This window comes from Buteo buteo, chromosome 5, assembly GCF_964188355.1.
Source record: "Buteo buteo chromosome 5, bButBut1.hap1.1, whole genome shotgun sequence".
Taxonomy (NCBI): Eukaryota; Metazoa; Chordata; class Aves; order Accipitriformes; family Accipitridae; genus Buteo; species Buteo buteo.
In genome coordinates this window covers 24,521,218-24,545,136 of record NC_134175.1, presented here as the reverse complement: position 1 = coordinate 24,545,136, position 23,919 = coordinate 24,521,218, and the positions used below count along the sequence as shown (strand labels likewise).

Here is a 23,919-nt window from a genome sequence, read left to right as displayed (position 1 = left end):
CTAAAACATGATACAGTCATGGGACCCCTTTTGTCAGTATGACTGATTTAGCAAAAAATGCTTAAAGAAACTGAGGGAAAAAATTGCAAATCCTGTCTGTATATACATTTTGAAGGCCATTCAAGTAAGATATTTGTTATACTATGTTTTAAGAGCTCCTTAATATCATGCTACATAACTACATAAAACTAGCACGCAAAAGTGACTTTAGAAAACAATAGAAGCACCTCCTTAAAAATCACCATGTGTTCTAATCCACTGTGAATTATTTACATATAGTTTCAGGATCCCCAAAAAAGGTTTTATGAGAGAAACACAAAACATTTCCTTCCTTTTTAAAATCTATGATTTTAAAACTATTCAAAATGAAACTGGTTCTAAAAGCCTCAATGGCTAAAAATATGTATTGAAAGACAGCTTTAGCTACGCTTGCTCCAAGACTGGTGTTCCTGGAGAACCGGACAATCTGCAAGTTACAACTGAAAAAGGAATTAAATGCAAGATTTCTCGCCTGGATTTCTCCTATAAGGAAGCTCTGGGGGCCTGAGCCATGCAAAGAAGAGTGTGAAGAATCAATGGCTTTTTAAGAGAGTGTTTTAATGACTTTCCTCACCGCCCTTTCTGAGAAATCCTTTTGGGACCTGTTGTTCCCGAGCTGGTGACTGGGACCGTGCTGCTGCAGAGAGCAGCGGTGTCACTGTGGGGTTACCCAAGGCATCCTTCAGAGGCCGGTGCCCATGGGGATGCCGTCGGTGCAGACACAAGTTGCTCAGAAATGCCAGAAGCCGGTGCGGTTTTCGGTGAGAAGCAGCCCCCCCAGATCGCCTTGCAGAGAAACACCAGGCAGGCATTCGTATTTGCTTTGCAGTTTATTACGGAAGTCTGCCACAGCACAATGGGACGCCTAATGTGGAACATCACGTTAACAATATTTTATATTTATGTAGCACTCTTCATCTCCAAGGGTCCCTGAGAGCTTTACAAGCTACATACATGGCATACCAATGAAGCTGAGCCATAATTCTTTTAATTAGCCGAACATCAGCACACAGCACATGGCACAACAGAAAACATTACTGGTCACTCCTCTCTTCCTATGGAAAGACCTATGTGATAATTAACAGAAGCATGTTGCGGAAGGACAATCAGTTTTAAGGACTCCTGAAAAAATGTAATCTAACCAGACAGGTGTCCTTAACACCCATGCCTGTCCTCCCTCATTACATATGCACACTTTGTCAAATATGAGACACAGAAGAGGAGTAGCCCAAGACCTGCTCCTTGTTAAATATCCTCACTCTCACACTAGATTCAGCAAGTTACCATCACATGGCTCAGGCACAGCTGCTCTGCTCGTGAGGTTACAGAAAAGCTAGCGAGCAGCTGCAGTTCAGCGCACAACAACATCACCCTCTTTTTAAGATTAATAAGTTCATTTCTTTAGCAAAAAGGAAGAGCAGGCTATTTAATACACACATCCTCTGGAGATCAATGCTAACATCTAAGCGTATGTGCGTGCAACCCATCAACCAGTAAAACTAATTACAAAAATCAATTTCAGATACTTTTCTGAGCCTCTCATTCCTCAATATACTCCTAATTGATTTTTGTCGAAGAATAGAAAGCCTAATTATTATTTTTATTATTACAAAGGAATGCAAGGGGGGGCAGTGGTCAGTGCTTAAGTGGCTCACCAATGGTTTCTACCCAAAAAGAGGAAAAAGGAAAAAAAAAAAAAGGCATTTTATTCACAGTTTTGCCACCTGCTGGAAAGATGGAAAAGCCTTTGAAAGGGTGACAAAGCACAAGAGAAAAGCTGGCAGGAGACAGTATGGGGCAGAAGAGGAATGTGACAGGATTGTGAAATACACAATGTGAGAAGGTTGTACCTATTTTTAGATGGGCAGGGATGATCAAGTGTAAAAGCAGTACATTTCCATGAACTATGTACAGCTCCTTTCATCCAAAAAGGTCAGTAGTGCCCTTATAGAGAGATGGCTCTGATCATGTCTATATTAGAGATGGGGGAAAAGAGGTTAAGAACCAGACCCAATGTCCCATCAGTCTTTCTACAAACTTCAAAGCTCCAGATTAGCCCCTAAGGGCCGTGCCAAAGCTTGTCTACCAAGCCAGCAGCAGTCTTCGGCATGTAGCCATTCAGGACACGAGAAGAAATGAATTTTTGCAGCATTATGTCTTACACACACGCAAGCACCTAACACACATCCGCAAAGCCCACTCGCCTAGCTGAAAAGCAGAGAAAAGCAAAGCATGTAGCACCATTCAAAGAAACGGAAATTTTCCATCTTCTGCTCTACTTAGGAGGACGCATTTAACGAGTGCCTGTTGCCATACACGCTGAGCACCGAAGGTGGGGAGGAACACCACGCTTTATCTCCCTGGGTCTACGCAAGACTCCCACCGAGAGCGATGAAGCCTTCGAAACGCTGTCCCCCTTTCAGCCCCCTTCTCCACAGCTCCCCTCCGAAGGCAGCTCCCGGCTGGCAGGGAGCAGGGCCGGGGGACGGATGCCGGCGCCAGCCCGGGCGCACAACCCGCGCTTCTGCCCCATTAATTGCCGGCACAGCCTCCCCCAGCCCCGCGCCCTGGGGACGGCAGCAGAGCGGCAGGCCCAGGCAGGCCCCCGGCAGCAACACCAGCAGCAAAACTACCCAATTAAGCCTCCAGAATAAGGGGGGGGGGGGTTAAAAAAAAAAAGAGAAGAAGGAAAAAAATAAGGATGGAGTTGCTTGGCAACAGGAGGGCAGAAGCAGCTGTGCAGCAGGTCGGCCGGTGCCCAGGCGGCGGGCTGGCCCATTAGCACCCCGCATCTCACGCGTGTCGTGCCGGGGTCTCCTAGTAACAGCCTGCGCACGCCGGGCTGCTGCGCGCTTCCCCTCCTCTCCTCCTGTTTCTCCCCATCACGCGAGGCATCGCTGTTTGCCCTAATTACACATTCGCTGCTGCTTCAAGCTGCCATTACTTTGGTCCCCAGAGGAGCGGCAAGAACTTTAAAAAAAATCTCCTCTAATAAGGGCTTTTAGTTTCAGATTCAGTGGAGCTCTGCGAGCTCAAAGATGCGAGGCAAGGTGGCAGTGGCAGAAGGAACAGATGAAAAAGGAAAAAAATTCAGCAGTTCCCTGGGTCGGATTTTTCCAGGACCGTGAAATATATTTTTTCCCTCTGTTTTTTGTAAGTTATCCCAGAGGGTGAACAACGGAGACAGCCCTTTATGGGACACGGTGCATATTTACATAATCTGGAGCAGCGTATCAAAGATGTGCTCTTTGCACACCCACATTATAGGCCAAGAGCTTCTGACAAATTCCAGGCAAAATATAAAGGCAAATATTCCAGGCACAAAATAAAACACATGCATCAGGGACTAGAACTGAGGAAAAAACATTTAGAGGAATAGACACCCCCTTTTTTAAATGCTAACATTTTAAATGGTTTTGCTCCGTATTTTTGCTAATGACTGTGGGGTTTTGCCCCAACTATTACAGTGCTCATATTTTTCACCATCTTCATTTTCTCCCTTTTGCCACTGAAAAATCGGAGAAAGATGACCAAAAAAATATGATGCAGACTGGCAGAGACAGCACAGGAATAAGACGCAAGGGGAAAATAACATACACTCCTTTCTGCTTCCCAGTCTTGTCAACAACAAAAAGAAAAATGGAAGAAGACCCAGGATGCTTTTATTCAGTCAGATTGGGGGGTGGAAGTGGAAGGGAAATCGTATGCTAGGGCTTAAAAAATACACCGGCAAGTTCTCCCAGTGCAGCCTGCCCTGGTGTCAAGGCAGGGCTACCTACATCAGTGGCAGGCACATGATGTTTCTGAGGGAGATCCCATCCTGGTGCTTTCTCCCTGTCCTGGGGTTGGAGGTGGCAGAAAGGTCTTGGCAACGCTGCTGGGCAAACCTTGGTGAACCAAGCAGCCTGGTCTGAAGAGCACAAGGCAGCGAATAAAGATAATTAATTTTACCGACTAGGAAGTTTCCTCAGCTGGATTTTGGAAAAGGCACAAATCATTACCTGTCCTTAGCTCTAAGGGAGGTAAAGCCACCCAGCTGGAAACCACCCAGGTCATTCATGCTGCCAGATGAATGTAACTAAAGTAGGACACAAATGTACTATGAAATTCCATTGCTGGGTGATACTGCATCTTCAGGGACAAAATTTTTTAAAATATAGAGGTTTTCTGTATGACATTTCCTAACACACATTCAAAGCTGAACAAAGCCTAGGAAAAGAATCACCTTTGGGATTCTATGGGTTTTGCAAAGAATTATTTGTATCACATGTACCACATTCATATCAAAGTCAGTTTACAACAGATCATAGCTTAGTCCATTTAGGTTCATTTTTACCCAGATATTCACAGATAGAAGTCTTCTACTCAAAGACTACTTTCCACTACATAGGCCAAGTTTTTAGCTAAACTTGTTACACTGAGGACAGCTCTTTTCTCCCTGCCCCTCCCCAACACACATGCCACATTCCCCTAAAAAACAAGTATTTTTCCTCCAACTTCCAAATAACAAGCAGGAACCACACTGGAAAAAGACCAAATGTGGAAAATTTCACTCTGAAGAAGGAAAAGATTTGCAAAGTTACAGGTGACCAACAAGAAGATATCCAAATGGAAGTTTATGCAAAATTAACCATAACACTGTTCCATGCAGTTACATACTGAACAAAAGTACATGCAGATGTGTACTGTATTTTTATAACATCCATTTCCAAGAACTAATACAAGCTTCTAGTCCACTAATGATCGCTTATGGTCATCATAAAAAACTAGAATGACATTGCAAACTTGTCCAGCTAATCTATAAAGTTCTCTCTGTTGGTGGTAAGAGTCCAGACGTACAGGAGGAAGGAATAAATATCCGCTAAGCCTCTGAATGTGCACTGCCATACAGTGAGGACACCTTTCTTTCAGAACTCAGCTGGGGATCAGCTTTTATCTTGAAACACATGCTTGTCACCATTAGCTTAGCTAGCATGCCTACAAATGTTTTTTCAGCATTGAGTTTTTGCAGCCCCAGTTTTCAGTCCTGGGTTTTGAAGGCCAGACACCTTCAGCACCAAATCTGCCCAACACAACATTTGGGTGCCTACCTACAAATGGGGTCTGCTGGGATTGCAAACTGGCCTGCAGTGTTTTAAGGGCTTTTAATTCTTATTAAGCCTTCTAATCATGTATAAAGCTGACCAATGGAAAGATTTTGGTTCTGCAGTGACACAAAGGTTTTGGTCACTCTCAAGAGACTTGTGGATAAAGCAGGTCCCATGCAGTATTTTGTCCTCCTCTTTCCGAAATGGCTGCACTAGTCTTTGAAACTGCCCTCACTTGACATCCTTGTCTCTCGTTCATTTCAATCGACTGCAGCACATTACCATTCAGTGCTTGACATGTGGTAACCAACTGGCTTTTGAGAGTGGTGTTAGACAGAAGTTTTCTGAAGACATGAAAACACTTTCTCCAAAAATGCAGCAAAACAGAAAGAGACAATTTATTCATTAAATCCACCCTGCATTCTCTGCATCATAAGCTTGCCCTTTAGCTACCTTTAAGTACATTTTTTCAGCCATTATTCCTGGTGCTAATGCAGGCCTGGTTGGTCTCCCTACCCACAGTTGGTCTGTGCTATATGGTGGGCACCACCTACACCATGGTGCCCATGGTTTTATTTGGGAGCCCATCACCCTTAGCAGAAGCGTGGACGCCTCCACTGTATTTAGGTCAGCTTCCACGAAGCCTTGCAGTTCATCCGCTCCCGCCTGCAAATTGCTGCTGCTGGTACATAGGTATGCGGGACCATGTCCACCTAGGGTGTGAAAGCCAGGCTCTGGATTAGGAGAGGTCCATCCAGGCTCCTGGCTGCTTTCCCAGATGTGACCCAGACTCAAATGCCCACACTGTGCTTAGGAAGAGCCTAACCCAGCACCTGCTTTTGAGATGAGAGGTAGCACACTTGGCTTTTCCTGCCCAGAGAACTTCAGCTCTCCCAGCCGGCTCAGGCCCTTCTTGTCCAGCAGGCCCACCTTAGCCTAAAACAGCATCTCTGAGCACACATCTCTGATTTCAGGCCTCATGTGACCTCACATAGTTCAGAAGTCCCAGTGCTTTGGACAAATGGACAAGAAAATCATAGCTTCTCATTGTTAACATGCCATTTGTATCCAGTGTGGGACAGCAGCGACACAAGGGGAAATCAGCAGAAGACAAGTTGAGAGTTTTTTCTTTGAGTCTTTCTCTGTGATCCCTATCATTCGTCCCACTGCCGGGTGCCTCATGGGGGCTCAGGGTTGGATGGGTATAAAGAAAACACTAGATGAAAAACTAGAGCTGGCTCCTCCGCACCTTACCGAGGCAGCCTGCCTAACACTTGGAGGCACCTACACTCTCCCTCCTGCAGCTGCTGAACAGACAGCAAACATCACTTGCTAGGCCTCCCTTGTGCCAAAAGTCATCTCACATGGCAAACAAACAAACAAACAAACAAACAATACCTATTTACATTTTCAAACCCAAACAGTAAGACTGTCCATTGCTACTGATTTGGCAAATGATGGAGCAGAAACACAGGACTGAGAATTCAGGTGCTGGCAACTAAGCAATGGATGAACACCGCCGGTGTTTTAAATGGCAAGGGCTGCTTTTGGCAGGGCCTGTCCTCCTGCTGCCTGGAGATTCACAAAGCTCAATTCCTCAGCCTAATCTCTCGCTGTAATAATGAAGTGAGGCTCTGGCCCTCCACAGTGAAATCACAACACTCCCCTCCAAACTGGCCAAATGGCTAAAAGGCTTCAAAACCAGAAAGTTTTAAAGAGCTCGTGATCAGGTTGGGCTTATTTTAATCAGCTTTGATAAACTCTTGCTATGTTTTTACCCCCCAAAATAAAAAAAACCCAAAACAATCCCACAACAAAATACATCTTTCCAATTTGATAAAGCAACTGTACCCCAAAACAAATCCAGCCCTGAATGAAGGTCTTCCTCATACTCGCCTCCTCCCTTAATTTCCTTGCTTTTGTTTCCAGTGGCAAATCCACCCGCTGCTTCAGCTGCTGCCATGGGAGCTTCAGCATCTTCCATGTCCCTCCGTGTGCCCTTGTCAGGTTTCAGCCCTGCACACAGAGCTGGGGACTTGCTACGAAGCCGTGTGTCTCTGTACACCAAAAAATCTTGGGCTTTGGCTTTCATTTTTCCTACGCTACCTACACTGTTCTCCCAAATGCTTTTTCCTAAGTCATTCAAAATGTTGCATCCTGCAGAATTGGTGCTATCCTTGACTATTTGCCTTTTCTTTCTCTTCATTGGCTTTCTGTTCACAGGTGCTACCACGCTAACACAATACAGCAATGCAGCTTCCCATTCATGTGGTATCACTGACACAGATAGTCTTCATTTTCTCTATTATTCCTTTACTTTATATTAATCTTCTTTATCTATCATCCAGCCTACTCTCCTCAATTTGGTCTTTTCCGATTGCTTCCAAATTCTGGACGTTTCCTCTTCTATCTCCAACACTTTGGGAAAACTCTTCTCTGTTGTTTTAAGTCCCATCTCAAAAAATTTCCTGTTCATTAATGGCCTTTCTATTACTCTTGTGTCTCTTGTCTTTTTCTTGCAAATGTAGTAATTTGTCTTCCTGCAGGGTGGATTTGTTTGTTTTACTTACTCTCACCCAGCACTTTGGATCAAAGAACTATATAATTTAAAATAAGATGTCCTGACAATGTGAAACAAACTCCACTTAAATAAGTGTTATCTTAAGATTGTGTGTAGACTCGTAACATCTATTTACACGGGTATTTCCCACTTGTTTAGGCTTTAGAAACCTAAATATAGATGTGAGGTGCCCAACTGCTGTTTCTCAGACTTGAGCTTGGGTTGTATCGGATCCTGGTTTTAGATGGATGAAGAAAAAAACACCAAACCTTCTGATACTCACATAATGCAAACCCCAGCAGAACCCCCTAGGGGTCATTTTTTATCACTATCCCAGTCTTAAGGATTTCCTCGTCAGTTTATATGTGATGCTTTATCTCTGGACAGAAAGCACCCATGCCATCTCATACTTTCCCCTATATGTTACTGCAAGGAAGGCTGATAGGAATGGTTTTGTCAGGAGACAGAAATCTCCTCCAGAGGTCTTTCATCTGGGAGACACAGCCACATCCCATGACTAATATTTCCATAGGTCACAGGCCAGCTCACCCTTAGACTTATTTGCATCAAGACACTCACCAGCAATATCCTGTTTTCTAATTTAGGAAGTACTGATGACTATACATGGGTTTCGGCTCATTCGAATTCCTTCCCTCTCCACTGTCCATTACACTGGCAATTCATCTCCATGCATGTATGAAGGCTGGATGAAAACTTCTGTCTCTCAAAAGAGACAAAATGTCATTGTTTGCACTGATGTCTGCTCCATGAATAACTGTTAGAGAATGTGCTAGGGCTGGATTACCGTGCCAGTCCTGGTGGCTCCTTCTTTAGATGTTTTTGCCTCTCCCTCGCATTGGCAGTATGGTCTTTCCAAACCTACAGCTCACCATTTCCTCTTGTTTACAGGCCGAGCCACTATTTCTCCCCTGAGTGGCTTCTTTGCTGCCCTCTGACAGTCAGTCTGACCACTGCTCTTAGCTCCTTTACAAACCCTTCACTTTAGATGCCCCAGCTTACTTTGAATTCAGTCAAATATTTTCATTTCCCTTTCCATCCAGACAATGTTTTTCCCTTTCCCTTCCAGATTAAATTCTCTCCCACACAGATGATTGTTTTTCCCTCTCCAAAGGTCATCCAGAAGGTGGTTTCATAACCAGTTCAACCACTGATGGGCCTTACAGCGCTGTCCTGATTCTCTTACGGATGAGATGTGGGAGACTAATGTGGGGGATGCACCAAGTGCAATGTGGGGTCTGACTGTCTCTGGATTCCCAGAAAAGTAAAGCCCTAAGAGAAGATCATCTTCAATCTAGCAAGTTGCTATCAGTCTGTATTGCCTCCAGCCCAGCCTGGCTCATCACGCAGCAGCGAGGAACGCCAGCCAGCATCTGTCTGGTCAGCCTTACATACGAACGAAAGGAATGCAACCTCCTTCCGCCAACTTCCACCCCCCAGCTCTCCAACCCATGGTTTTCTTGTTTTCATGCACTGCAGTAAATCCCTTTGATCTAGCAAGTGGACATTGCACGTGCAAGTTGGGTGACCAGCCCGCATCTGCCTCCCTGCCTGTGAACCCCACACTGAGAGCTCTTTGTCTGTCAGGGCACTCACACCCTTTTACACAGAGCCCGCACTGGCAGACTGCTCTTGCATGACATACTAACAAACTACCAGCCAAAGGAAAATATCTCGCAATCATTTCAGACCCTCTGGCTCAGCCACTGACTAAGCCAAGTGGCTACTAGCCATTGCCACCACTGGGTGCATTTGCAACCCATAACACACTCAGCTCACGGTGTGAAAAAAACAAAGCATGGATGGGGAAAAGGGCTCCTTGTCCCTAGCCCTGAAGGCATGCATGGGAAAGGAGGCAGCCCCGCCATTTGTAATTCAGTCCCAAGTTTCCATAGCTATTCCTCTCTGTCCCTCTCTTTTACTGGAGGCTGGAGCTCCCTGCAGGGAAACCTCACTACAGAGGTCAGTGTGAACAGATTTAATGTCTTGATTGTACCAGCTCTGATTTAAGGCATCCAACGGTCAGTGTTTTTTAAGGGAACAGAGCACTTAAGGAGGATGAGGGGGTCTGAATGACTTTGTGCTTTGCACTCAAATAAGCTAGTTAGATAAGCCCATCACACCCCTCCCCTTGATTCACTTAGATTGCTCCCAAGATGTAAATGTTCAAAGGTATTTAGACAACCTGCTTTCCACAGAGAAAAATGGGAGCCACGAGCCTACCTGCTCCCAGGTTCTGCATCAAAGATGTATTTTAACAACAAGGCTGCATCCAGTCCTCATTGCAAAATGAAACCACACTTTATACATAGCTATGCACAGCTAGGATATGGTCAGGTGCAGGGTGGTTATATGGCTGCAGAGACAGGAGAGCTGTTCATCCAGGTTTGTATTCCCTCTTGTCTTTTGCCTTCCTGCTTTCCTAACAACCTATGCTCTCTGCTTAGGACTCAGTGGACGGAAACAGGTACAATCCCACAATAGTAAATGGTTTAGGGACTGGTTAAACCACTGACGGTTTAACTGGCAAGATCAGAGGGGTAGCTGAACCCACTAGGTGAGGTGCTGGGAGTGGGACGTATGGGCACTGCACCCGGGCAGCTGCAGTCTCATCATCTGATACAGGTCTTCCCCATATGCCAGCAAAGGTGGACTTACCTTTCTCACCATGTTGAGCACTGCTGTGGATGGGCAGACACATACATGTCAATGGCACTATGTACAGTCTAAGGCTATTCAACAGAACTATCAGAGGGCCAGTGAGAAATGTTTTTCGTCATGGATTAATTATAAAACATAAGATTTCACATGCAGATGTTACTGAGGGGAAAGGTTTTGGCCTCAGATACAAAATTCAACCAGACCTAAGGCTACGTTGAAAAGCATGCAAAATCTTGCAAGATTTTGACTCCAAAGGGTGGAGGTGTTGAAAGAGTAGAGGTTTTTGCAAGTGCTCTCTCAGGACTCCTTGTCCACCTCCCTGCCTATTGCGTGACAAAACCAGAAGAACTCCGAAGTTCACCCTTTCTAGGCGATCATGTTACATCCCTGAGTAACTTCAGGAAGAGCTGTGTAAGACCCATCACTTCCAGCTTGAGGAGGAATGCAGGGGTCACATCTGAACAGGCAAGACCACTGCATCAACGGCTCTCACGCTCTGCATTTGTGCCTCCACGGGAGCCCCGTCAACTGATGGAAGGCCTTGGCTGGGACGTTCCCCCGGGCAGCCCCAATAGGGGCCAGCCTCACAGCAGCACTGGTGCTATGAGGAGCCTCCTGACCACTTTGCTGCAGATTTTAAAATGACTGCACTACTTTCACTGGCTTTCAAATCACTGGATCACAAGTGAGGTCACTCCTGGCAAGGTGGCTATCCCCAGCAAAAGCACTAGAAAGCCCATATAAAAAGATCAAAACCAATGCCTTTCATGTCTTAATATGATTTATACTTCAAACCATGTAACTTTTACGGGGCTGCCTAGTATTTGATGGATGCAGCTCTCTTAACAACCCACACATTTGTTTGATTTACTGCACTGGTCCAACATGTTATTTTCTACCTTGCAAGAACAACCTCGCTTCTAGGAATCTGCCTCCATGATAAGATCATGAATTAAATGTGCAGTTATCGTAAGAGACCACACATTTTACAGTAAAATTGAGAAAACTGATTACAGCAATCCCTCTGGAAACAAGAATAATCACATGATAAGACAGTGCTAATGGGAATTTATCATCTCTCATCACATGTGAAGCTTAGAACAAAGCAGCAACGTGTGCGAACTGCACCGCTATTACTGCCAATGAATACCAGCTGAAAAGCTACTGTGGACTATGAACAAATGACAGGACTATGAACAAATGACAGGAGAGTGGGGATCCTGAACATCCAAACCTAAGCCAATTCGGTATTCTTCACAAGCTTATACAGCAGAGCTTATATGCAATATTAGTAAATATTACCCAAAATAACAGCCTGACATCTTTCCATACATCCTATTCCCTCTCTACCTGTACTATTCCATTCAAACTCCATGTCATTCTTTCATGTGTTCTCACTGTATTTTATCACCAGAGAGGTCCAAGATCCTGAGTATCTCAAGGGCACGTGCATCTGCGTACCTACACGTCTGCATCTACACACATGCTCTCTCACACACACGTTATTCCTAAACTGCATATCTCAGATCTGAAACACATTTTTCTCTTCCCCCCATACAAAAGGCAGCAAAAACCTACCCATGCTATTTTCTGTTTGAAGCAATTAACACTCGACTAAAATTAACATTTTTAAAGTTGTCTTGGGGAAGTGAGTGCCGAAAACCCAAACTGGCATGCCCACAGTTTTAACATGAATGATACATGTACACCCCTTAGGTATCTTAAAATTACTCTGCATCAAGCCCTATAGGACATATGAAACCCTAACAGGTTAATGGTAGATGGTGAACTACTCAGTTCTATTGAATACTGGGTACATTTGCTGGCCTACTGTATTTATCCACTGCCCTGTTTCACAGATAGAAGCTTGGACTTTCAGAAGATTTTTTTTTTTCTTTTCTAAATGAGAATAAAAGGAGATGGTTACGGTTAGGTGGCGGGAGGACAAGATGAGAGAAGCATCCTACACAAGTACCTGTATGAGTCCTCTGGTGAGCCTTTAAGTGGGAGCTCTTTGTATAAACCTTCCGGCACCCATTAAATTGACAGCGATGAACCCTCTTCTTGTTTTCCGGGGATGCTTCTGCCCCTGTACCTCCTTGTTCACTGTCACTGTGCCCACTTTTTATCGTCCCCGCGGTTGCTGTTGCTACACCCACTTTCACGGAGCTGAGTGAAGTTTTCTTGGCCACCAATTTCAACGTCACTGTGCCATCCACTGCTGAGAGAGTTTGTGAGGTTTTTACAAGGTGGCGGCTGAGCTCTGGAGAGGAAGGGGGCGTTAATGAGGTTACTGCATTGAGTTGGGCCTGGTTGACGGCTGTGTAGCCTTCTGTGGAAGAGCTGGTGGACTGCAAGCTGAGGCACGTCTCAGACAGCAGCTTGTCCCGTGAGAGGATAATGTCCATGTTGGCGCTTTTGTCACACGTACTTGTCTCCGCTGGTAAAAGGATGGGATCCAGCTGTCGGATATTGTCCTCTGCATCTGGTGCTGAGGAGGCATGAAGGAAGCAGTCCAAATCCTCACCAAAGGTCTCAGAGATCTTCCGCGGTTCAGTCTGAAGGTATCGCTCCAACTCCAGGCATGTCTGCAGGAGGGGAAGGGAGAGGGGAGGGAGAGAAACCACTGTTAGACAGAGATTACAGCATAGCTCCCACCTAGGGCAGGAGAACGGTGTGGCCCAGAGCGATTCAGAGACAGCACTCATGCACACCAGCACCTTCTCACGAGATGGTCACATTTTGGGACACATGAAGATTTGGCTTGTTTGATGCTGCTACGAGACAGAGTGTGGGAATATCCACATACAGTAGCAGATATTATGGTAGAAGTGAAGACATAACAACCAGAAAGCATCCACTACATTTTCATGAAAGTCCGTACGTTGTTCCACGGATACCAGGCCCTTCCCAATTTTAAGCGTAATCTGACCAACGGTCACTTTCACATGAAACTATTCTAATGGCCCCATTGCCTGGCCACATACAAACAAAAAGTCATTTCACCAAAGAACTGCTTCCTTCACAAACTTTAACTTTCACTCCAAATTTAAGTCAGCATAGTTGGCTGGGGCCAATCTGTTCCTAAAACAGCACAATTCTGAAGTGTAGCATTTTAAGATAGGAGATGGAGAACAACTTCCAGTGACACCACAGCTTGTTTAAAAGGACTGAGAGAAGGAAAGATGTGACAGAAAAAAGGAACTTACTGTCAGTTTTAGAGGGTTTTTGGCACATCTGGTCAAACAGGGCTTCCTGTGTACAGGACACCAGACTTGCAAACAAACATGCACATGCACCTTATTAAAAAGTAGGTGAAGTTGCAAAGATGCTGCCACATAAAAACGTGTTCCTGCATCTCCACAGCAGTGATCATCAGCACAAGGATGAGGTGAGCCTCCTACTTGAATGTACCTTATTATGAGGTGCCCTGAGCTAGCCCCAATAAAGCCTCCAGGCACCATCACACTGCCCAGTGTTCTCCATAACCAACATTATAAACTTTTATTGTTTATAGAAAACCGTTTGCTGTAGTTTCAGGAGCTTTTAATGGAGTTTATTAGTGCTATTTTTCATTTCTCGCTGCCTGGAAGGCTAACTGGTTTAATACCACCACTGTGATTTTACAGGACTTGGAGAAAGAGACATTCTAACTAACACTTTTCGGAAACCTCTAAAAACTACTCATCAGAGAACACTTCTAGAGATATTAAGAAAGGGATTTTAGGCAAAAATTTTCAGCCTATGGGAGCTGGGACCCAACTATGTCTCAATCTGGACAGTCCAGCATCTGATCAAGAAACAAAAGCTTCATATGACCAGAGGAGAGACAGAGACTCCTGCCTTCTGGCTACAAAGGTCCCATCAACAGGAGTGTAAAGAGGCCTCACTCACAGCTCTCTAGGAGCTAGCAGGTAACTCAAGATTATTACTTTCAATGTACCTAGGAAGCAGCACTGCTGGCTGCAGATACAATATGGTGGGATGACTTTCAGAGTTCACAACGGAATCTGCCAGACAGTTATGTGTTGCTTCTTTTTAAAATAACAGCCGATTTTAGACCTGAGCTGTAGAGATGGACTTGGACAAAAAGCAACAAAACGGCAATATATGCAAATGTGACATGCTACACTTTAGCATGTAGGTTATTTTTAGAGGCATAACACTGTATGTATGATGTGTCTGCACACAGGCCTGGAGGTGGGACACTTATCAGCTAGTACGTGCCTTAAGCAACCTTTCTGTTTTCTTTTTAAAGTGCATTTCTGGGACCGTGAGGAACAGCTTTAGCTGGGGATCTGGTCTCTCCCTAGATGAATCCTAACAGGTTTTGGGAGCAGCTTTCCAACATGCCCCACAGTGTTTCAGGAATAACCCCCACCACCAGGAGAGGTGATGCTTTTGAATTCCCCATGTCATGTAATTTGGGCTTCTTGGCCCACTTAGCCTTCGTCCAGTGGGGAGAAACAGGTTTAGACGCCTAATAAATAACAGGCTTCCAAAGGAAAGAGCAAGCATAATCACAAATTAGGGGTGGAAAGGGAAAGAGAAAAAAATAAAAAAAAAGAGAGACAGGGACTCAAGGCCATTAAATCTGATGACAGTGACATGACATTTCAATTGCTGTGGGATCAGAAAGCTGTGTGCCGGCTCCAGGCTGCCCGTGGAGGGGAGGCAAGCAGGAGGTGCTGCTCCTTTAAGACATCACTACCCCAAGACAACAATAGTGGGCCTGACAGTTTTTTCCAGCTTCACCATTAATTTTCCATAAAGAGCAGTTTCTCGATGAGCCCTTTTCAGGCAAAGCCTGATGCTTCAGAAACCTGTAATTATTCCTGGCTCCCCCCTCCCGCAGCCATTGCACCTGTGCCATTTCAAGACACCAGCTGGTCATGTCTTGCCTTCTGCCTCTGAAATCCAAAACCAGTGGATCAAGCCCATCTCCCCATAGAGTGGGGAAAAAAACAACTCAAAGAAACAATATAATGCAGTCCCTCCCTCCCACCCCCCCTGAGCCTCTCCACCAAGTCAATAGAGGGGAAGAGCCTAGCAACGCTGAGCCAGAAAAGCCCTCCACCTAATCTGCATGGCAGACAAAGCCTGGCGAGGGGTTACAGCCACAGCCCTTCCTTCACCCCCCGCCAGCGCCCTACCTGCTGCTGCATTTGCCAGAGCAGGCAATTGCCGGCAGAAACAAAGTGTCTTTCCCCATACCCACTTCCCAGCTTCTGCCAAGTACCTTACCCGACCTTCCCTCCTCCGGGCCCAAATCACCCAGGGAGTGGTAAGGCAGGGTTTTGAAACTAGCCTGCTTTCTTCACTCCTGCCCTGGCAAGGCAATTTTTAGGCCAGCTAAGCCCACCTCCTTGCCTCGAGCTCTGACCTGGAGAAACCAGTCAGGCTGAGACCACCAAGGTCTCTGCTCCAGCCCAGTGGACAGTCAGGAGGGGCAGGAGAGTTTTTGGTCTCCATTCCCATGAAGCTGGGAGCGCATCAAAAACTTGCAGGACCAGCAGGATATTGACCACTATCCACAGAGATACAAACCCAAACTGCTGGATTCAGGTGATGGGAAACCCCTGTAGATCTCCTACTTCCACTACCAGCCCAGTAGGAAAATGGTCCAAGGACACCTAAGACAGGTCCAGCTTCTCCTTAACCACTCATGCAAGAGAGGGGGAGCTTTGTGTGATGGATGTACATGTCACATGCAACATTAAGTCTGACTATCCTTTGGGTGCTACATTGCAGGCAACTTGGTGGGTATTAAACTTTCTTACCCAGTGCCTGTAGGATTTACAGCAATAAAGACTTCAAAAATTGCAATGGGGAGAGGAAGATGGCTCCCTTCAGGAGCACAAGAAGATCCGTAAGATTGCTGTTTGCTGTCAAGCCAGTTTCGCAAGCTAGGGATAAAAAGTGACCCACTACTTTAACCCATCTGCCCTGATTAACAAGGGTCATTCTCCTTGCACATTGCTCCTCAATTTAGCCAGTTAAAAGAAATGATGATTCATGGCTGACAAATAATAGGACGTGACTTTGCAAGATCCCATGTACTTGCAGAAAGCCAGCCAGAAAAGGATGGCAGTCTGGCATGTGGACAATCCCAACAAGGCCTCAGTCTGATTTTTCAATTTTGGATACAATTGCAAAAAGGCTCACTTTCCAAACAGAGGCACATGTCCACCACCTGCAAGAAACACTGTGTGTTTCCTGCCCAGGCACCAGTAACTCATGACATCTCTTCGCTCCCTACATGTACTATCATCTCAGTCCTCTGGGGCACGTACAGCAGCAGAATACATGTAAACTGCACACCATGACACTTCCACATGCAGCACCAGATCCTTCAGACAGTACAAGACAGCGACTGTAGTGCTGTCCTATGCCTGGTAAGGACCTACCTCTTGTTAGTCCCTTCAGAGCTTGCAGCAGCATTGATCCAGGGAAACTCAGTGTTAGTATGTTAGTCAATTCAGAAAGGTATGACCTCTAATCTACCTGCATTCTTACCTCTGGAGCTCACCTAAAGCTCATCTACTGCAAGTAAAGATCATTTACCAAACACATTGAGTATGTTCACCACTATGAAATACAATGCAAGAGCAACCCAGCGTGTGCCTCTGAGAGCAGAGATGTGATACATGTGTATGATTTTCAGCAGAGTTTAGCAGTCACCTGATTCTGCAGCCAGCAGAAATCAAGACAGTTTTGCTACTAACTGCAACAACAACAAGACAAACCCCAGACTTCCCAATCCCTCCCAGACTTGCAGATACTCAGTTTGGCTGAGACAGCCTAAATTCTAGGGTGCTTGTCAGCTGTCCAGGTTAAAGTGCAACCCAGAACATTCAAAATCTAGGTATGAAGGAGCTGGAGTCACCACTCATGATGCTGATGTTTGACTTCATCACTCTCCCCCAGAGAGCAACCAGCAGGAAGGCTAAAGCTGGGACCACCACCATCATCAATGTGCCAAGTCTCAAGGCAGTGTAGGTACCCAATGTCTCTGTCTCCTCTTTAGAGAATGATGGGGGAAAGATGTTCCCATAGGCCAGGAGCCTCTGCAGGGACACAAGTTTGGCATCTGGGTTCAGGTCCAGGCAGCTCTGGAAAACCTAATTCCAACTGATGACCCCAAATGAACTCTCAGTTCCCAGGGTATAAATCTAAACTTGCTCCAATGAATTGCGAGAACTGGTCTCAATTGGCAGCCATGTTGTGTATCAGAATTTGACCCATACATACAGGCTCTTGAAAAATCACAGGCCACTTCAGAAGCACCTGCCTATGCTGTGAAGTCTTTACAGCACTCAAATCCCTGGCTGTTTTGCATAGCTAAAGACAGGACAATGTTGCAACAGTAAAGTTCTGCCAAGGCTAAAACAAAGCCCAAACACTTATAATGATTTCAGGACAGAAAGTCAGGGAAGACACCTTATCAACACACTCACTGGGTTCCTCTGTTTTATTGATGCTGAAGTATTTTACAACATCTTGATTTTGAATTTTTCTAGCAGATCATGGGAAGTCCTTATCTGGAAGTGCTAGTTACTTCTAAGTGCCATTTTACTGCAGATATAATTGGACATCAAGCACCGATCTTGGAAGTTATCCAAAACCTAATTAAGAAGTTGGATACTTAGATCAGGCTGTGACAGAGAATGAAAATGTCGAATGTGGTTGACAAGCAGGTCTGATCTACCAGCTCTGTTTACAATACTTGAAAGGATTCTCTTTGCAGCATAATTTATACGAGCAATACAGAATTATACATGCAATAGTGAAGGTCAAATTCCAACCTCCATCATGACGCCATTGCTTTCCACTGGCATGCAAAAAAGGGGCCTCAACTCTAACTTTAAATAATTGTGGCAGTCTCAAAGCTGCAAAGGAAGAGAAAGCATCCTCAACCTGAAAGCAACACAAAACAATAATTCTAAGGTCAGTGCCACTGCAGTTCACTCAAGTTCAGAGCAAACAGCGGCACCAGGTCCCGTGCCGAGTGTCAATATTTAATTCTTCAGCAGAACAGTGAAAGCTTTGAGCTACGGTGGCACTTGCATTGCTGATGCCAGAGGCAGGTACCCAACTGGATGTTGTGGGGCAGCCCTGAAGTTAAGAGGAATAAGAGATTCAAAACCCACCTGCCTTTCCTGAAATACCATGCTCTTTTTGTCCTTAACCCTAAAACAAGGTTTGAAAGATGCATCTTCTTCCCACTGCCAAAAGCCTTCATTACTTCCTGAACAACAACAAAACCCAATACTCTTGCCCATCTATTCCAAGATTGTCATCTGTTCCCACCCAGCTGCCAAAACCTCCAGCTTTTCCTCTTGGCAACCTCTACTGGGCAGTTGCTAGTTGTCAAAAAGCTGCAGCACATCAGAAGCTTAACATTTGGGACAGCATAAAATAAACAGAATTTTAGTATTAAAATAAGTAGTTTTGCAAAATACACTTGGGAAAATGGGAAAACCACAGTCTGAAATGAATGAATAGTAAGAAAAAGTTTCAGGCAATAGCAAATCATTTCTATTGCAAAGGATTTAAGACAAAACTCCTAGTCATGTGCCAGCACATCTCGCCTACGTGTTATATAGTTCATTGAAAAAAAAGACAGCTAAAACCACTTCTCAGGTACAACAATAAGATACTTAATGACAGCTAACTCGTTGTAAATATCTGCATGCATGTTCTTAATCCCTTGTATATATGAAGCAAATCAAGTTAACTGTATGCTCAACAAACAGGCTTTTGCCAAGAGCAAAAAGCAGACACACACATAGTCAGCAAAGATCATCTGAGACGCAAAGACTCATTTTCCTGTGGTAACTTCACCATATGCCTGAGCTGTCAGGCTAGTCCTCTCTAACACTGGCAGAATGGGCCTCACCAGCCACCAGAGTCTGCAATGGACAAGTCTATTAGCTCTTGACTACGCTACGCAGGACTCAAACCTCTGTTTGCAAATTTCTTCAGTATAATAATGGCCTGTGCCCATTTTCCCCCTTGGTCTCTGCCCAAAGAATGAACCTTTAAGGAAATGTATTTAGCCAAACCAGCCATTCACTGTTACTCATGCACAACAGCACTCTCAATGAACACTCTCCTACCACAGCACAGATGGCTTTCTCTCTGGATGTTCTCCACAGCATTTTTCTTCAGAGCATAAAAGATACTGAAATCAGAAGCCACAACTGAATTCAGCGAAGATACATTTTAATGTAAAAAGTTCTGTAGATTTACTTAAAGGACAGAATCACTACCTTCATATAAACACAAGCCATTTTCCTGTTGCTCTGGGGCATGATGTAACAAAGGTTATCAAAGACTTTGATCATCCTCTAAAGCTCAAAGGATCAAACCCAATTTTGCCATAAATTAGCAATTTTCACCAGCAGAAATGGGTGGTAAAACAAATGTCTCAAACAGAAAAAAAGTCTGAACCCATAACCCTAACCAAGGAGTCAAAATCAAGATTTGTTCCCAAACTTAGTGATAATGAAATATATCTTATCTAACAAACACTCTTTTAAATGGACAACCCAAATTTGTTCCCTAAAAATCTGTGGTATTTGGGCTCTAAGCATAGAGAATTTCAGTGCACTGGTTGTGAGATATTGAACAAAGGACTGCAGCTAAGCGTGGCTGAATTTGATAGGCATCTAGATAAAAAAAAAGGATGAAAGAAATCTGCAAACACTGAACCAGGGCTTTGGAGGGCTTTTGGGTTTTTTGACTGTTTAATAAAGATAGAAAAAATATCTGCAGCCGGTCACAACAACAAAAAATAGCATCAATGTCAGCAAAGGATTAAGGATAGCCAAATCAAGAATTCCAAAGTGCAGGCAGCCCATTGTGCTAGTATAAAAACATGATCAAACCCATGTGTGCTTGTACACCAGCACATGCCCTGCACGCTGCCATGCAGTCCAGACAGCAAGTAGCCATACAATGACCATTTGAGAAACGGTACATACGTAATGTGTGTTTCAAAATCTTTCTGAAGAGATCATTTATTTATATAACAACCTTGGATGGCTTTGAGTGAGCTGGCTAGTGGCCCTCACTGCAAACTTTTCTCCAAACTTCATCAAGTGTGTATTTAACCTGTTGCCGCCTGGTTTGGAAGCAGCTTTAGTTTAGCATTATACATAGCGAAAAGGCACAATTAGCTCCTTGAATTGCGAGTCCTAGCTCCCACTGAAATCAAAGGATCAGGTTCAAAGCATGCCCCAGAGTGTGGTAAACTTCTCACAGGAAATGGATATGCAGGAGCAAATGCTGACGGCTGTGGAATGTACAAAGCAGAGCAATATTTTAGGTCTCGATCCGCAATTAAGATTCATCCTTACAAAGTATTGCAGTGGGGTTGCACAGCAGAATTGGATTCCTTGTAATTACTCTGGATAGGATCATGAATGAAAAAATGTACTCTTTAGAGATGTTTCATTAACATCCAGAGAGAGCTTAACATTTCCTCCTCAGCAGCTGACACAAATGTATACACCAGTTGTGTTCGCGCACTCTCAGGCAACAGCATATTCGTAAGCACAATTCTTCACAATTAGATTATTAAATCAAACCTGGAGAAGAGATGTGATCAATACACTCAATATATGGTACATTTCATAAGAGTCCTGGGTTGTCAGTCATCTCTTCTGCTCTGACCTAAAAACATATTAAACAAGAGGATGCATAACACTGAATTCCTAACCCAAAAACATGCAATTCCTCATCTTGACTTTGCGTGATCAACATTTCTGCGCTGGGACTACTGTATCTACCCTGTACATGATGCCCATTCATTATCACATCTCATGGCTCAAAAAACCTTTTGTATGTTCCCTTTTGTATTATTTTTGGCTGTGGGGAGGAAGAGGTGGGGACCTGTCTGGGAAACAGGAAGCAGGAGGAAGGAGAGGAACGCGTTGTAGAGTAAGGACAGAACAAAAAAGAATAAAAGAGCATTTATATCATTTCTAAACGATAATAAACATATAGGACCAAAGCCTGCCTCCAGCCATGCAGAGAGCAGTGGGCTCTTTGGCTGAAGTTTAAACTTTAACATGAGCACAGCAACTGTCCAAGCACATTTGCAAAAAGCCACTTGCTGCTTTTTAATTTGATTTTTTTTTTTAAATCATTTGGGCAATTTGTTATCTTACAAGAGCAAGAAGATGCATGTGCTACTGTGATAAATATGCCAGTCTGGGCAAGGAAAAGAGAAGACAACAGGCTTGAGTTTCACCGTTGCATCGAGAAAAAAAACTTCAGACTGGAAACAAAGCGATGGGAAGCACAGCCGGATTCTCAGCTGGGGTAAATCAGCACAGAGCAGCCTTGATTTCATGGTTCCTGTTTACATCAGCTGAGGACATTGCCAACACTCAAACTCCATGAAATTCTGCTGCTGATTAGCGCCATTTAACTCTGTGGCTTACGTGAAGCAGAATTTGACGTGTTCTTTGACTGCTGGAGATGGTTATTTTATATTACAAATCTTGTCTACTTTATTAGGAACAATGTGACCAAAATGGAAAAATGGGAAGAATTTAAAACCAGCACCACTTCAGACATCCTGATACTTGGATTTGTTTCTCTTCTCTCTTTTTTTTTTTTTTTAAATTTGAGCAGTCTATATGGAGATATTCACAAACTGGTTTCTGCCACTCCTAGGCCAGAGTTTTCATCACCTATGCACAGAAACAACAGCCTTCACACTTGAATGTCCCACTGCAGGTAAACTTGCCTCTCACACAAAAGCCAGGCGCCCTCCAAAGGATGCTCCCTTACAGCCAAGGGTGTTTTCCATTGCTTTTCTTTTCTACACTGCTTTGCCAAGGCAGTTGTTCCAAAACTCTAGCCACACGGGATTTTGATCAGCCTCAAATCTCCCAGGCAGTGCTCTTGGGCTGCTACGCACCCTGATAAAAGCAGCACAGTCCTCTTTAAAAGCAATTTGCTAGAGCACATTGGTAAAGTGCCTGCCAGTATTGGCCCAGCTGCTCAGCAGCAACCCAAGCAACTGCCCACAGGCATCTGAGGAGACCCAAAATGCATTAGATCAAACAAAAAGGAGATCTGGCAGGGCCTTTTGTGGATACCATTAGCAACTCAAGGTGCACTGTCAGAACTGGACACGGCACTGCTCACTCCTCAAGAAAGGATCACGAGACCACCCTCACGTTAGCGTGGTTTCCAGCAGGCTGTACAGCTACCAGCTGCAGTATGGCATGGGAAGCCAGGAGATCCCATTAAAAGCCCTGCCATTTATCGACTTGAGAAAGCTCAGCAGGTCAGATCACCAACTGCTCAGAGTCAGCACACCTCTATGAGCCAATTTACACAACCACAGCTCTCGTGCTGGCTCACTTTCTTCGGTCTGTTGACTGTAGACACCCACCCAGTTGTTATGGATTTTAATATGCTGCAATATGAAAGTGCTATTTCAGGACAAAGTTATTAATAGCAAAGCAGCCAGAAAATAGCCTAGAAGGAATGCAATGTCTTGGTGTTCCTGGAAGATACGATGACTTCCCAGCATCCAAGCAGCCACCATGGTTAATTCAAGATGTTTCTGTGCACAAGACTGTCTTTTGTTAGAGGAGCTAACTATATGATAAGCCATCATGACATGCCTTCATAGAAATGTCCTGAATGGGTACCTGCAGACTCCCAAGTCTGCAGAGACTACAATGCAGAAAGGCCCAAAGGGTGGTACTTTGTTACACTAAGCAGGCTGGTGAAAAGCAGAGCCTGGGTGCTGTGATGAAGCATCAGGAGAAACAGAGGCCAGGAGAAACTCTACTCTTCCTGAAGGAGGTGGAAGATGGGACGGGACCTGTTTGAGCCCTGCTCAGAAACCTGTCTGACTCTAGGACCTCAGAAAAGCTCTTCTTTTCAGCCTCTCTTCCCCTACAAGCACCCTCTCCTTCCCTTGTTTCTTCACACTGCATCTCCTCAGCAACACTCTTTACTTGTGTAGGAGTCTCACAGTCAAGGCAAGACACTGTCCCTTTTCACCCTTTTCATGCTCTCTCTTAAACCTTCTGTTTCTCCTGGCAAAATATCCCTGGAAATGTATTGGAGAATACTGTGCAAAATCACCAGACCCTACCTCAAGTTTATGTTGGCACCTTTCCCCAAAAAATTAATGGGGAGGGTTCCCAAATTAATTCCAGTACATAACCGAACACAGCACTCAGCACCACCTTGCGGAGATGATACCGGATGAGGGCATGTCTCTGCTGGCAAGGCTTTTAGCATCCCTTCTGCCTGCACCCATGCTGCTGAGAGGCTCTGTGAGGCCTTCAGCTTTCCAGCCCCATCCCTAAGTATCCTCTTTGAGCAAACCAAAGGAAACTCGACACTGCGTCTTTCCCTGAGACAAAAAGGCCCAAATGATGATGTCAGGAATTAGAAGATGTCACGTTCACGGCACCACAGCCTTACCCATTAAACTGCCACAGACAGCTCCAGCGCGCTACCAAACATGCACTGCAGGGAACTCTCCTGCCTCACCTCTCCTCCTCTCCCTCACCACTC

At 44.8% G+C, this 23,919-nt stretch overlaps 1 protein-coding gene across 2 annotated transcripts in view; it reads right to left on the bottom strand.

Moving 5' to 3' along the window:
- KLF7 (KLF transcription factor 7) overlaps positions 1-23,919 on the bottom strand; it is a 66,253-nt gene that overhangs the window by 22,622 nt on the left and 19,712 nt on the right. For both annotated transcript variants that reach the window (XR_012650446.1, XM_075028205.1), the window contains exon 2: positions 12,341-12,953. Coding sequence is in view for 1 of the 2 variants with exons in the window: in XM_075028205.1 (XP_074884306.1) it covers positions 12,341-12,953 (613 nt within the window). In the remaining variant the exon portion in view is untranslated. The remainder of the gene's footprint in view (positions 1-12,340; positions 12,954-23,919) is intronic.